We start from the raw sequence: 16,201 nt of genomic DNA on the forward strand, positions 1-16,201 counted from the left end.
TCAGGAACCCGTGTATTTCCTGGGTTTTTCCCGTGTATTTCCATGTTGCTGAGACTAGTGTGGGCAGATTATTTTTCTGCTACAACCCACGCTCCCCCAGCTGATCCGTCCGGGCTTTTCAGTCGCATGAACTGATACAAATCGTCGTTGACCCGAATCGGGATTCTATCACACCCAAGCAAAACAATCCTGACTGCTTCTAAGTTCTGCACGCCATGCTCTGAGGTGCTGACTCCTGCTCCCCGTGGCCAGGGCCCCTCCTTGGGATCCTCCTAACCACTTAGACCACCCAGAACCCTCCGTGGCCCATCTGCCCTCGGGTGTCCCCAGCTTCCACCTCCACCTGCACAGCAGCCTCTAAGACAGGGGTTGGCAAACTGGCTCGGTAAAGGGCCGGACAGGAAATATTTCAGCCGTGTGGGCCATTCGGCCTCTGTCCCAGCTGCCCCTGTAGCCGGAAGTAGCTCAGGCCGCACATAAATGATGAGGGTGGCTGTCCCAGTAAAACTTCATTTATGGACACGAACTTTGAATTTCACATAATTTCCACATTTCACAAAATATTACTCTTCTTCGGATTTATTTTCAATAATTTTAAATTGTAAAAACCATTCTTAGCTTGAGGGCTGATTAAAACAGGCGATGGGCCGGATTTCGGTCCACACGGCATAGTTTGCTCACGCTGGCTGGAGGGTCTTGTATTAGCTCCGGACTCTAGGCTATCCCCGCCTTCCTCTGCCCCCCAACTGGGCTAAGCTGCTGAAGCCCCAGCATGCCTTGGGGCTTTTGTGTCTGAAGGTCAAAAGCCGCTTACCAGAAGGACCACCCGTAGTCCCAGGAGTGAGGCCTCCAGTCTTCCGGGCCAAGGCTCACGGTGACCTGGAACACCTGCGTGTACATCATGTGGGCTACCATTCCCAGGAGGCCTGTGGGGGGAGCAGAGCAAGGAATCAGGAAACGAGGCACAGCTTTCTGCACCCCCATAGGCCTGTTAGTGCTGGGGGGGAGCATGGAACCCCCCTCGGAAGGATGGTTGGCATGCAGAGCACAGGAGGCCAGAAAGTGGCTGTTTTTCTTTCTTTTATTTTATTTTATTTTTCTCTTTCTTTAGTGAGAAGTGGGCAGGCAGAGAGACAGACTCCCTCATGGGCCCCGACTGGGATCCACCTGGCATGCCCCCCATGGAGTGATGCTCTGCCCATCTGGGGCCGCTGCTCTATTGGTCAGCAACTGAGCTATTTTAGCACTTGCGGCGGGGCCATGGAGCCATCCTCAGCACCTGGGGCCAACTTACTCCAACCGAGCCATGGCTATGGGAAGGGAAGAGGGAGAGGGAGACAGAGAGAGAGAGAGATGGGAGACAGGGAGAGATGGAGAAGCAGATGGTCGCTTCTTCTGTGTGCCTTGACTGGGAATTGAACCCAGGACATCCACACACTAGGTCAACCCTCTCCCACTGAGCCAACTAGCCAGGGCTTTTTTCCCCCTCTTGATTTAGTGAGAGAAGAAGGGAGAGAGAGAGAGGGGGGGGGGGGAGAGAGAGAGAGAGAGAAACAACAATCTGTTCCTGTGTGTGCTCTGATCTGGGATCAGACTGACAAGGACCGAGCCAACAGAGCCATCTGGGCAATATGACTTTTCTAAGCCAGTCAAAGAACTTGAGTATGAGCCAGAGGCAAAGGGCAGCCCTGGAGAAATTTAAACAAGGGAGACTGAGTCAGACCTGTGTATGGCTGGGCAAACATTTTTTGTTAATAACCAGATAAAGATTAGTTCATGTTTTATGTTCTGTGGGACACTTGGTCCTGTGGCAACTCTTCAACTCTGCTGTTGTAGCGCAGAGGAGCCGTGGACAATGTATACGGCTGGATTCAGTCCCTGGGCTACAGTCTGCTGACACCTGTGTTAGAAGGTCATTTGGGAAAAGGAGCCTGGAGACTGCTTTTCAAACTTCAGGTCTTAACTCACTAGACTACTGGGTCAGGAAATCAATTTCATGCATTGTGAACAGCATTACAAAATGAATGGAGTGGAATAGAAATATCTACTACCATCAAATGTAGCAGGAGTAAATATTGTTTGTATGTACATGTTGTGTGTGTGTGTGACTATAATATGAAGTGTTTTTCTGCAGCTTATGGTCAAAAATCTTTGAGGCCCTGGCCAGTGGCTTAGTGGATAAAGCATCAGCCCAGTGTATGGACATCCTGGGTTTGACTCCCTGTCAGGGCACACATGAGACGCAACCATCTGCTTCTCTCCTCTCTTCCCCTTCTCTCCCTCTTCCCTCTCACAGCCAGTGGCTTGACTGGTTTGAAAATAGGCCCTGGGTGCTGAGGATAGCTTAGTTGGTCCGAGTGTGCCAGCCTCGGGCTCTAAAAATAGTGTGGTTGATTCAAGCATCAGCCTCAGACAGGAGTTGCTGGCTGGATCCCTGTCGGGGTGCATGTGGGAGTCTGTCTTTCTACCTCCCCCCACCCCCACTTAAAAAAAAATCTTTGTGCTCACTGGCTGAGAGCTTTGATTCCAAGGGATCTGAGTGAGAATCTTCTTCTACCACCTGTTTGCATGTAGCCCTGGGCAAGACACTGCTCTCCTCTGAGCCTCAACCCTTTCAACCCTGGATGAGGACTATGACAGCTACAGTGCAGACTGGATGCAATGAGGCAGCCTCAGCGTCTGGTGCCTGCTGGATATGCGATCACAGCAGTCTCCCGGGTTCCTATAAACCTAGGCCACTTCTCTGTGTGGACTGTGCGTCTGCGGCCCTCGTGGGTACCACCGACGTGGCTGACGGCATGGACTTGACTTTAAGGTGGAGTGATGCGACATTGACGAGGAGGGAAGGGGTCGATGACAGGAGGAAGAAAGGAGAGCAATAATGCTTACGGACCTACTGTGTGCCAAGCTGTCGGACTTTTACCTCCATTTTTAAATCTGTATAACGCTTTAAAGTGTGGGGTCCTGATCTTCGATCGAACTTAGCTCAGTGGCTCCCGCACACTGTCTCCCTCCAGCCACCTGACCCCGGGCCAGAAGGTGACAGAGGACTGAGAAGTGATGGAGAGGTAGCTGTCTGTGCCTGGGGGCTGGGGCCAGCCTCTCGGGGACACTTCCCACTGCTCTCTCACCTCAGATGAGGGCTACTCTCTAGGGCTGCTGGGGGGCACTTGAGTCAGGAAATCCAGGGCGGGGGTGACCACAGCAGGGGCTGAGCCCCTCTCAGGAGCCCCCTGAAGGCTCGGCGTTCCCCAAGCTCTGTCTGCCAGGCTGGAGGACAGCTGAGACCCCGCCCCAGCCACGCCCCAGCTGGTGTGCTGGAAGCCTCTCTGGTCCCTCTGCCCTGGCCCTGTTGGAAGGAAGAGATGAAGGGGTGAAGCCATATGGATAGCTTTTTATTTACTTGACGCAATTTTCGGTGAACTTGCCAACAAATATACCTTGTTCTTTGGAGCTGATGCATGGTATTCCCTGACGGTGATGAACCATGTTTTATTTATTCCATCACTTAATGGTATTGAAGTTACTTCCCGTTCTTTGCTCTATAAGCAATGCTGCAATGAACACCCTTCTACAGGCCTCACACAAATCCCCACCAATACTTGACATTATAAAACACTAACAATTCTGCCCATCGCATGGCGAAACACGAGACCTCCTCATTGTTGTAAGTTTCACGTGTCCCTCATGAGTGAGCTTGGGCATTTTTCCTGTTTGTTAAACATTTCTGTTTCTTTTTCTATGAATATGCCTGTCTGTCTCTACCCTTTGTTAATTTTCTTTCTCTTTTTAAGTCTTTTCCATTGTCAATTGGAAAGAATTTTTAATATACCTTGGATATTAACCCTGTCTGTTGTATGGATACAAATAGTTAACTCTTAAAAAACAACAACAACAACAAAACCAAATAGTTAACTCTTGTCATTTCCCCTGTACAGAACAATTCTTTTAAGAAAATAATAGACTTTTTATTTTTCATTTTTTTTCTAGCAAGAGAAAGAGATATGCAGAGAGAGAGACAGACAGACAGGAAAGGAAAGAGATGAGAAGCAACTCGTAGTTGCGGTACTTTAATTAGTTGTGCACTGATTGCTTCTCATATGCCCCTTGCCTGGGGGGCTCCAGCCGAGCCAGTGACCCCTTGCTCAAGCCAGCGGCCTTGGGCTCAAGCCAGCGACCATGGGGTCATGTCTACAATCCACGCTCAAGCCAGTAATCCTGTGCTCAAGCTGGTGAGCCCGCACTCAAGCTGGTGACCTTGGGGTTTCGAACCCGCGTCCCCGGCATCCCAGGTTGACGCTCTCTCCATTGTGCCACCACAGGTCAGGCTAGACTTTATTTTTTAGAGCAGTTTCAGGTTTATAGAAATTTTGAGCAGAAAGTGCAGAGAGTTCCCATACACCCGCTCTCTCGTCCCCAGTTAGTGCAGTACATTTGTTACAATTGATGAACCAATACCAGCACATTAGTGTTAACTAACTCTAACGTGTACACTAAGGTTCACTCTTTGTGTTGCACATTCTATGGATTTTGACAAATGTATAGTGACATATATTCCCACGTACTGTGCTGAATAGTTTCAGGGTCCCCAAAACCCCTGTGCTCCCCTAATTCACCCCTCTCCCCCTGCCCACACGGAGCCCCCGGCAACCACCGATCTCTTCACTGTCCCCATACTTGTGTCTTTTCTAGAATGTCATTTAGTTGGAATCATACAGCACGTAGCCTCTTCAGACCGGCTTCTTTCACTTGGGAATGTGCACTTAACGTCCACGTCTTTTCATGGCTTGAGAGCTAATTTCTTTTTATTGCTGAATAATATTCCATTGTCTGCAGGGACCACGGCGTATCCGCTCACCTCCTGAAAGACATCTCCCTTTCTTCTAATGATGAATACAGCTGCTTTGGCATACGTTTTGATATTTGATACAGTCAACTCTGTCAGTCCTGTTCTTTTTTGTTTTCTTTCATGTAAGAAAGCCAACACCATCCACAGATTCTCTTACGTTTTTCTAACACACTTACAGATGTGTTTAATCCCTCTGGGATTTACCTTAGCGACTGCTGTGAGGTAAGGATCTAACTTAACTTTTCTTAAATGAATAGCGAATTGCTTTGAACCCTTGCAGAAAGAGCCAATCTTTCTGGGCTGATTTTAAATGACACTGTTGCACCGTGTTCGAAGCCCACACACACCTACGGGAGCCTGTTTCCTGGCTCACCATTCGGTTCCATGCACCTCTGTCTGTTCCTGAGTCAAGGTCACGCTGATTTAATTAGAACAACTCATGGGAGAGTCTGTTACCTGGAAGGACACTCCTCTCCTCACCGTGGCGCTCACGCCCTCGGGGACTGCTTCCCTACCCAGGAGCTCTGCCCCTCGGCGGGACCCCGACAGTCCCCTCCCGAGGGAGGGACCTTGCTCTCCAAACCCCAGTTGTTGCAGCTTCTTGGCTTTTCCTCACTCTGCCAGTCCAGATGCTCTCTGAGTTATCTGGCCTCTCAGGGCCTTCATTTTCTCATCTATAAAATGGGGGTAGGAGCAGACCTTGACCATGTCGATGAGCACCCACTAGAGAAGGAAAACACTCATGAGAATGGCCACTCCTTGCAGCAGGACCACGGGGACAGAACAGTATTTGAATACCAGAACTCTCAGCCAGACCCAGAAGCCGGACCCAGCCTGTTGGCAAAATTAATTAATTTTCTGAATTGTTGGTCTAGAAAAGCATCGATTTCTCAATTGAATCCCATTTATTCCCAAATCTGAAAGGCCATGCTTTAAGAAAATCCAATAAATGAAAATTGCAATTGGTGAGAGTCTCGAATTGCATTTTAAAGATTCTGCTTTGAAAAGAAATGTCCCCGTTTTCTGGAAGCGTGTTCATTCCGTCCAGCGAGGTCCATTGACCAGCAGCAACTGTCATAAAAATTCCTTAGCAGGAGGAATTGTTTTCAACTCGTCTAAATTAAAAAATGACTTTTGGGTGAGTTACTGGACCTCCTAAATTAAGGGCAGCCAAATGAACGAGGCTCGCCCGCTGCCGAGAGTCCCTGGTGTGGACTCGCAGGAGAGTCGCAATTGTAAATCTCTCCTCCTGGTTTCCGGAATCTCCCCACCCGACATCCTAAATGGAATTCCCAGCGTTTGGGGCCAGGCAGGCGTGGCCCCTCCCTGCCCCGGAGGACCCTGGAGAGCACTGGGGGTGGAGGGTCTTGGCCAGGCCCCAGAGCTGGGCCGGGCGCAGTGCCACCCAGAACCCAGAGCAGGAAAAACTCCCAGCCCTGCCCGCACTGACCAGACGGAGGAAGCTGAATTCTGTCGCGTGGTCCAGGGAGCCTGGTGTGGGGCTAGAATTAAGACAACATCAGGAGGGTCAGAAAGTGAGCCCGGAGTAAGGCGGAGGCGAGGCCAAGTGAGAGAGAGGGTCTAGTTTCCAGCTCTGTCGCTCACTGGCTATGGGACCTCACCGTTCTGTACCTCCGTGTCCCCAACCCTAATACGGGCTTCATTAGGGCACCCACCTCATAGATCAGTATGAGGGTGGAGTGGCTCATACCGGGAAAGCACTTAGAACAGTGCTTGACACATAAGAAACCCACAGAAGTGTTTGTGGAATGAACGAGTGACGGACTGAATGGACGAGCGCCCGAGGCTCTCTCTAGGCCTGCTAGACCAGGTCTGTCGCGCTCAGCACCTCGCCCAGGGTCTGGCGGCCATGAGCGCGTGGTGCGTGTTGGATGAGTGGGTGGCTGCTGACTAGAGCAGCCTGGCGGTCAGGCTGGCTGTGTTAGAGGTTCGGCGTCCAGGGTGCGAGTCTGACTTAGGACAGAGCCGGGCCTGAAAACTGTCGAGAGCAAGGTGTGGGCGTGAGCGACGGCCAGCTATCCGTTATTTGCTGTCACCCACATTCCAGGCACTGTTCCGGGGGGCCGGGGCGTCGGGGGAGACGGCTCCACAGACAGACGCCCTGCTCTCGAGGGTCACAGGTTCTAGTGCAGAGATGCAGACGAGCACGTGATCTCACAAGGAGACGTCAGGTAGCGAAAGTGTTGTGATCAAGATACAGTAGGGTGAAGTCCCGGAGGGCTCCAGGGTCCACTCAGACGGGGTGGCCGGGGGGCCTTTCTGAGCGGGTGACATTGAAGCAGAGGCTGGGATGGGGAGCCGTGGGCAGTCACACGGAGGCTAGGAGGTCAGGGAACAGCACGGCAGACAGAGGGCGGGGCCTGCGGGAAGCCTGGTGAGCGGGACACGGCCTGACCGCTGGGGGACGGGAGAGACACCCCCAGAGTGAGAGAGGGGAGGGCGGAGACAGGTGGGCCGGGAGAGACACCCCCAGGGTGAGAGAGGGGAGGGTGGAGACAGGTGGGCCGGGAGAGACACCCCCAGAGTGAGAGAGGGGAGGGCGGAGACAGGTGGGCCGGGAGAGACACCTCCAGAGTGAGAGAGGGGAGGGTGGAGACAGGTGGGCCGGGCACCCCCAGAGTGAGAGAGGGGAGGGTGGAGACAGGTGGGCCGGGAGAGACACCCCCAGAGTGAGAGAGGGGAGGGTGGAGACAGGTGGGCCGGGAGAGACACCCCCAGAGTGAGAGAGGGGAGGGTGGAGACAGGTGGGCCGGGCACCCCCAGAGTGAGAGAGGGGAGGGTGGAGACAGGTGGGACGGGAGAGACACCCCCAGAGTGAGAGAGGGGAGGGCGGAGACAGGTGGGCCGGGAGAGACACCCCCAGAGTGAGAGAGGGGATGGTGGAGACAGGTGGGCCGGGAGAGACACCCCCAGAGTGAGAGCGGGGAGGGTGGAGACAGGTGGGCTGGGAGAGACACCCCCAGAGTGAGAGCGGGGAGGGTGGAGACAGGTGGGCCGGGCACCCCCAGAGTGAGAGAGGGGAGGGTGGAGACAGGTGGGCCGGGAGAGACACCCCCAGAGTGAGAGCGGGGAGGGTGGAGACAGGTGGGCCGGGAGAGACACCCCCAGAGTGAGAGCGGGGAGGGTGGAGACAGGTGGGCCGGGCACCCCCAGAGTGAGAGCGGGGAGGGTGGAGACAGGTGGGCCGGGAGAGGCACCCCCAGAGTGAGAGAGGGGAGGGTGGAGACAGGTGGGCCGGGCACCCCCAGAGTGAGAGCGAGGAGGGTGGAGACAGGTGGGCCGGGAGAGACACCCCCAGAGTGAGAGAGGGGAGGGTGGAGACAGGTGGGCCAGGAGAGGCACCCCCAGAGTGAGAGAGGGGAGGGTGGAGACAGGTGGGCCAGGAGAGGCACCCCCAGAGTGAGAGAGGGGAGGGTGGAGACAGGTGGGCCGGGAGAGACACCCCCAGAGTGAGAGCGGGGAGGGTGGAGACAGGTGGGCCGGGCACCCCCAGAGTGAGAGAGGGGACGGTGGAGACAGGTGGGACGGGAGAGACACCCCCAGAGTGAGAGAGGGGAGGGTGGAGACAGGTGGGCCGGGAGAGACCCCCCAGAGTGAGAGAGGGGAGGGTGGAGACAGGTGGGCCGGGCACCCCCAGAGTGAGAGCGAGGAGGGTGGAGACAGGTGGGCCGGGCACCCCCAGAGTGAGAGAGGGGAGGGTGGAGACAGGTGGGCCGGGAGAGGCACCCCCAGAGTGAGAGAGGGGAGGGTGGAGACAGGTGGGCCGGGAGAGACACCCCCAGAGTGAGAGCGGGGAGGGTGGAGACAGGTGGGCCGGGAGAGACACCCCCAGAGTGAGAGCGGGGAGGGTGGAGACAGGTGGGCCGGGCACCCCCAGAGTGAGAGAGGGGACGGTGGAGACAGGTGGGCCGGGAGAGACACCCCCAGAGTGAGAGAGGGGAGGGTGGAGACAGGTGGGCCGGGCACCCCCAGAGTGAGAGCGGGGAGGGTGGAGACAGGTGGACCGGGCACCCCCAGAGTGAGAGAGGGGAGGGTGGAGACAGGTGGGCTGGGAGAGACACCCCCAGAGTGAGAGAGGGGAGGATGGAGACAGGTGGGCCGGGAGAGACACCCCCAGAGTGAGAGCGGGGAGGGCGGAGACAGGTGGGCCGGGCACCCCCAGAGTGAGAGCGGGGAGGGTGGAGACAGGTGGGCCGGGAACCCCCAGAGTGAGAGCGGGGAGGGTGGAGACAGGTGGGCCGGGAGAGACACCCCCAGAGTGAGAGCGGGGAGGGTGGAGACAGGTGGGCCGGGAGAGACACCCCCAGAGTGAGAGCGGGGAGGGTGGAGACAGGTGGGCCGGGAACCCCCAGAGTGAGAGCGGGGAGGGTGGAGACAGGTGGGCCGGGAACCCCCAGAGTGAGAGAGGGGAGGGTGGAGACAGGTGGGCCGGGAGAGACACCCCCAGAGTGAGAGAGGGGAGGGTGGAGACAGGTGGGCCGGGAACCCCCAGAGTGAGAGAGGGGAGGGTGGAGACAGGTGGGCCGGGAGAGACACCCCCAGAGTGAGAGCGGGGAGGGTGGAGACAGGTGGGCCGGGAGAGACACCCCCAGAGTGAGAGCGGGGAGGGTGGAGACAGGTGGGCCGGGCACCCCCAGAGTGAGAGAGGGGAGGGTGGAGACAGGTGGGCCGGCGGGTGGGCCCGGTCATCAGGACCTCGTGGGCCACAGGGAGGAGTCTGGCTTCCATTCCAGCGGGACAGGAAGCCAAGAGAGTTTAAGCAGGGGCCCAATTTAAGATGACTCCCGTTACTGTGTGAGACAGACGATGGGGGGGGGGTGCTCAGCAAAGGAAGTTCCCCCTGAGCTGCTGTTGCTCAGACAGGCGTCGCTGGCGGCCCCTGGGCAGGTTCTGAAGGTGGGACACAAGCCTTGCGGATGGCTGGGCAGGGGCACGGGGCCGCCGGGGGCCTCGGCTGACTTCAGAGGTGGTGGTTTGAGCCGCTGGGCGGAGGACGGTGCCATTTACTCGGATGAGGAAGACATTTGGGCGGGTGGAAGCCCGTTTGGGCTGTGTTTGCGTGGGATGCCTCTTCTAAATCCAAACTGAGGTATCAAGCAAGCAGCTGGGTGTGTAAGTTTGAGGTTCAGGGAGCAGTCAGAGCTGGAGATTTAACCGTGTGAGTCCCTGGCATGTGGAGGCGGGCCTGGCAGAGACCACCTGGAGAGGGGTTGGGGAGAGGGAGGGGAGGGGGGTCCTGATGGAAGCCAGGGGAGCGGAGGAGGACAAGTCCGGGCGGCAGCAGGAACGCCTGAGCCACCTAGGACACATGTCAGGGGAGAGAGCGGCCCATTGGGTCAGAGATGAAGGCAGAGAAATGACTGTTGGGTTTGACAAGGTGGAGGCCACTGGGACAGATCCTGCCTGGAACAGGCTGAGTAGTGGAGATCAAACAGCCAAGATTCAAGAGAAGACCACAAAGTGTGTTGTTGGTGGAGAAGCAGAAACGGGTGAGAGCCGGCGGGGGCCTGGGCTTCAGGGAGGAGGGGAGACGGAGACCGTTCTGTGGTACCCAGAGCGATGCAGTGGGCAGGACCCAGAGCGACGGAGCCCGCGGGACCCAGAGAGACGGAGCCGGCGGGACCCAGAGCGACGGAGCCGGCGGGACCCAGAGCGACGGAGCCGGCGGGACCCAGAGCGATGGAGCCGGCGGGACCCAGAGCGATGGAGCGGACGGGACCCAGAGCGATGGAGCCGGCGGGACCCAGAGCGATGGAGCCGGCGGGACCCAGAGCGACGGAGCGGACGGGACCCAGAGCGACGGAGCCGGCGGGACCCAGAGCGATGGAGCAGGCGGGACCCAGAGCGACGGAGCCGGCGGGACCCAGAGCAGTGGGCAGGACCCAGAGCGACGGAGCAGATGGGACAGACCGCAGGTGCGCAGGCGCTGGAGAGCCACCGCAGGAGCAAGGAAGCAAGAGGGCCCGAAGGGTGGGGAGGCTCTAGAAGTGGAAGGGGCTGACGAGGGGGCAGGGACAACCCGCCCAAGGGACAGGGGAGGAGGGTCTGTGCGTGCAGAACCCAGCACCTGGGCAGCTTTGCTTCTTTCTCTGCCCCCCCTACGCTGCCCCCCACCCCGCCCCAGGAGGCCAGGCCACCAGCTGAGATGGGGATAGCAGCTGTGGGTGTTGTGGGGCGAGGTCTGAGGGGCAGGAGAAGGTGTGAAATCGTCTCTGCAGAGCGGGAACGCACAGACAGCATGCAGAAGCGCATGTGGCCCTGGGACGGTGCTGTGTGCGGGAGCACTGTGCACACGGTGGAAAGGGACCCTGGGCGGCATGGCGGTGGGATTCTGGTGACGCAGAGGAGGCAGCCTGCGGATGCAGAGCACCTCTGGCATCTGGGGGATACTCAGGAAGGCCAACCCCTGACGCCTTCCTGGGGGAGGGACTTCTAAGGAAGATGCCACCCGGGCAGGACAGCGAGCAAAGATGCCCCACTGAATTCAGGACTTCTTTTGCATCTGGCCTGCCTTTCTTTTGCAGGGCACGAACATATTATGCTAATGGCATGCTCTGTTTAATTGAGATATCAGGGAGGTGGCTGATTGATTAATTTATAATAAACTTTATTTTTAAACATGCTGTCTAAGCGATTACTCAGAACGCTCAGAGAGCACTCATGTCTGAACAAATATTCTTGTGGACGTGGCATGATTTGAACATGCCAACATCCCACCCAGCTCATGTCCGAGACACGAAGGGCCCAGTCAGGGCCTGGTGGAGGCTGAAGCCAGGTGCAACCGGGCTAGATGGTAGCAAAGGGACACAAACTCTTGCTGGTGGCCTGACATTCCGCCAGTCGCTAGAATGTACCCAACACGGGTGGTGCGCCAGGCCTCCTTCTCGCGGTGGGGGGTGCAACTGGGAACAGTGGCCTGGCCTAGTCCTGGGTCGGGGGCAGGGGTGCGGAATGGGCGAGAAGGACAAACTGGGCACTGGCCTGTGGCAGGGCAGGGCAGGGCGCCCCCCCAGGGAAGTGCAGGGGCCGGGCCGCTGGGCAGGCTTAGGTGGGAGGTCAGGGAAGGCCCCTAGAGGAGGCAGCGACCGCGCCGAGCCGGGAGCTGAAGGGTCAGAGGGAGCAGGAAGGCGGCCCTGGCCGCGGAGCCAGCTCCCGCGGAGGCTGCAGGCGGTGGGGCTGTAATGGGCCATTAGTGGGCCGCGTAGGTGGTGAGCGAGGCAGCTGGAGGGGTAAACAAGACACTGCGCAGGGAGTTCTGAAGCCGTCTCAGGGAGTTTGCACTTTATCCTCAGGGCACTGGGCAGGAACTGCATAATTGTACGTGGGAGGGCTGGAGACCTGGCTGGCTGCTCCGTGGAGAAGGACGCGGTGGGAGTGGGGCCGAGGACCTGGCCAGGCCAAGGGTGCTGAGACGAGCGGGCTGGGCAGGATGGGTTCCCTGCAAACCCGTCGGCACGGGAAAGCACTGACTCAGGAGTAAGGAGGGACTGGGGGGAACTGGTGGGACTGACCCAATTAATTTTGGCCCTGAAATCTCCTCCCCCAGAAAAAAAAAAAACTCTTGAGATCCCAAAGGCTGGCATGTCAACCAGCTGGGGCAGGCGGAAAAATAAATCCTTTTATCTGTGCATATCTAAAATCCCCAGACGTCTGTGCCAGCAGAGACCACACGCTGACTGTCCCTCGAGCCCTCCGGCCTAGGGAGGGCCCCGCGTGGCCAGGTGCGCCCGCCCTGAAAACCGTCCCCAGGAAGCTGAGCTGCTGCCGGCTCTAACGCTGCCCAGATCTATTTTTAAAGAACAGGCTATTTTTAGACACTCTCCCGAGATCGCAGCCTCTCCGGGTAGCATATTTCAGGGTTTAAAAAGTCCCTCCTTACACATAACCTAAATCTTTCCAGCTCCAATTTAAGCTAATTTCTTTCTCTGCCCTCTGAGGACCAGGGGCTGAGCAGTTGGCATCTTCTCCAAAGGAACCTTCCGGGAGCTCGGCAATTACCCAGTCGCCCCTCAACCTCATCTTCTTGGCAACCAGATCTTCCCAATTACTCCCCTTTCTCCAAAGCTCTCATTTTAGACCACTTGAGTCATTAGCCTCACTCTTGTTTGGATTCTGCCCGTTTCTGTATTTGCCTTTTAAGGGGAAGTAGCCCAAACTGGAGGTGGGATTTAACAGGAGACCTTCTCATTTCAGGTAATAGGTTAACTACCCCCTCGCCCCCCCACTCCCAGCCTTGTCTACCCCAGTCACCTCCATCCAGCCCCCAGTCAATGAATGGACTCGGGTCCTCTCCCCACCCCCCACCCCCCAGAGGGAGTTGAATGCATCAGGAGGCCAGGACCCAGTTCCTGGGGACCCTTGGGGCAGCGCAGGGAAATCGACAGTAGAATAAGTTTTGATATTAATAAGTATGCTCCCCTCCCCAGCATTTCCTGTTACCTTGTGACCCTCCTTCCTTCGGGTAACTAGATATAAACCTTCATGGCCTCAGGGCACAGCTGACACAGAAGACTGAGAAACCGGAGTCACAGTCCCTGGGGATTTCAAAGCCTGCATGCAGGTGTTCGATGAAAAGGGTCTGGAAGGACAAGTGATCAAGCAGAGCTGATCTCCCTCCCTCTCAACCCGGAAACCAGGTGAAGCTATCTGCCCAGTGTCAGGGAAGGGGAGGAGAGGATGGGGCGGGGGTTGGGGGGTCCCAGGAAAGAATGAATCCAGCTCCGGCGACAGGAGCAGGGCGGCCTCCTTCTTCTCTGTCCCCAGGAGCACTGGGGAGAAAAGTCAACCCCTCCAAGTTTCCTTGTCCAGTCTGGGTAGAAAGTGGACCTCCTGGGAGCTGGACCACCTGCTCATAGACACAGCCAGTATGTCCTCTGTTCGGAAAGAGTGATGTCCACCTGGGTGCCGGTCCTGAACTCCCATAGGACTCTTCACAGGACTGACACCCCCATCCCCCTCTGATAGCCTTGGGTGCTCACAGCCCCAGGGTGGAGGGCGGGCCCTCTCACTTAGGGGAGGATGGTGAGAAAAAAAGAGGAGAGAGCCCCCTGGCCTGTGCTGGGATGGGAATAAATAAAGCGAGCTGGTAACCTCACACAGAGACCCAAGAAGACAGAGGGGGGAGCGCCCTGGCATGTTTGCGCCCCCCAAGCCCCCGCCCCGCCCCTCTCTCCCCGCCTCCTCCCATATCTCCACCCTGGAAATGCACACAGCATAGCCTGGTGTCTCGACATTCTGTCCTAGCCTTGGACTCGGTCTTCCTCTGTGGGGAACGTCCCCGACCCTGGGCATGCCCAGGTCCCATCCACCCTGTGACACCTTCTCTGCAGCTCCCAGCTAGCCCCACCCCCAGCAGGGTCCAGGAGCACCGGCAGGGTGGAGGGGACCCCAGTGCGAATAGCTAGGACAAGGCTTAATTGCCCGCTCAGCTCTCCGCCTGCCCCATTCAACACACTGGCTCGAGACGGAGGGAACCCTATCATTATTGCCCGGTCTCTCCGGGACTCCCCTCCCATGCTCGGCCAGGGACAGTGACACCTGCTGTCTACTTGAGGCGCACAGCAGTCCCGTTAGTGCGCCCACTTCGCAGGTGAGAAGAGCGTGCTGAGGGAGGTCCGGTGCCCGGCAGCCCCTGGCGGATGAATCCAGCGCAGCATCCACCTCGCTCCTTTGCCCAGCTTTCCCTCGTTCATTCGACGTGGGACCTCTGAGCATGTGCTGCAAGCCCGGCACTGAGCTCAGGGCTGGAGAAACAGACAGACGGGCCCACGCGGCCCTGCCTGCTGGAACCCTGTGCTCCCGTGGGGGGACAGAACAAGCAGAAAAGGCCCGCAAGGGTCAGAGAGCTGAGAGATAGGAGGTGCAGGGGCCACGGGGACCTACCTGGGTCAGTCCCTCAGGATCAGTCCCTGGGGAGGGCTGTATCAGCTGAACAGGGAGGACGAGGAGTCGTTGACCAGGTCAGAGCTGCCCCCGTACGGGGCACACCCCTCTGGGCTCGGGCTTCTTTTAGATCAGGAATAACACCTTGGCTCTCTTGACGTCGGGGGCCAGACAACCCTTGCTGGGGGACCGCCCGTGCACTGTAAGGTGTTTAGCATCCCTGTTCTCCACTCATTGGATGCCAAAAACATTCACCTCCCCTCCCCAAGTCATGACAACCAAGTGTCTCCAGACGGTGCCAGGGGGCCCTGGGGTGGGGTGGGGAGCGGAGAGGGCTGAACCGTCCCCCATTGAGACCACGTTTAGATGCCCCTGAACGCTTGACAGTGGTAATGTTTTTGTTTCTACGGCTCCCTTCTGTGTATCGCAAGCGGGACTGGCTTTTCATTTCCGAGAGTGATCTGACGCTTTCGCTCTGAATACATTTAAGTTTCAAAAAGCAAGTGAGTGATTTAGAGGAAAATGCTGAATAAATAACAGCGCGCAGAGGTGGCCACAATCCTGGAGGAAGAACGCAGGTGACCGAAGTATCAGAAATGCTGACTCAGGGAAGGGCAGGGTGTGAGGTGCCCAAGGGCACTGAAGGCTATGGCATTTCCCAGGGCACACGGGGTTAGCCTCTAAAAGTGCCCTGTGACGTGTGTGACATGTTCGGGGATCCCTCACAGAGCACCCTCTTGGAGAGAGAGAGCACCATGTCCTGCTGAAGTTCAAGCCCACTTTTTCCTGCCTGGCCATGTGTTGCCTCCCCTGGGTTGGGCATCAGAGGAAGGACTCCCCTAAACTTTTGGGGCCCACATGGCAGGAAAGAGAAGGATCTTTAAACACCACAGTATACCTTGCTTTATTATGCTTTGCCTTAGTATGCTTCCCAGATACTACGGGGGGGGGGGGGGGGGCTTGTTTGTTTGTTTCGTTTAGTTTTTATAAATCGAAGGTTTCAAGCATTTTGGCACCGTTTTTCCAACAGGTTCAGATGGTGGTTAGCATTTTTTTTTTCATCAATAAAGTTCTTTTTAATAAAGCGTTTTAAAATTAAGGTATGTACATTGTTTTTGAACATAATGCTACTGCACACTTAATAGTAAAGCATAAACATAACTTTTATCTGCACCGGGGAACTAAAAAATAATCCGTGTGACTCTGCTTATTGTGACATTCAACTTCCTGCGCGTTCGGGAGCGGAGCGCACAGCGCCCCCGAGGGGTGCCGGCAGAAGTGCATTCTGGGAGGCAGGGGGCTGGCCGTCGGCAACGGGTGGGGCGGGGCCGTTTGTGGACAACGCCGTCATCACGCTGTCCTTCTGACAGGTGCTCGCAGGGGTCACTGCCAGACCCCTCTCTGGGGCTTTATTCTCTCTTTCTGCCTCTGTTTCTGTATCTCACCTTC

At 56.9% G+C, this 16,201-nt stretch overlaps 1 protein-coding gene across 2 annotated transcripts in view; it reads right to left on the reverse strand.

The window, feature by feature from the left end:
• The window catches only part of GSG1L (GSG1 like), a 219,235-nt gene that overhangs the window by 45,096 nt on the left and 157,938 nt on the right, over positions 1–16,201 (reverse strand). For both annotated transcript variants that reach the window (XM_066383179.1, XM_066383178.1), the window contains exon 4: positions 815–926. In XM_066383179.1, the coding sequence (XP_066239276.1) occupies positions 815–926 (112 nt within the window). The remainder of the gene's footprint in view (positions 1–814; positions 927–16,201) is intronic.

This window comes from Saccopteryx leptura, chromosome 4 (assembly GCF_036850995.1).
Source record: "Saccopteryx leptura isolate mSacLep1 chromosome 4, mSacLep1_pri_phased_curated, whole genome shotgun sequence".
Classification (NCBI taxonomy): domain Eukaryota; kingdom Metazoa; phylum Chordata; class Mammalia; order Chiroptera; family Emballonuridae; genus Saccopteryx; species Saccopteryx leptura.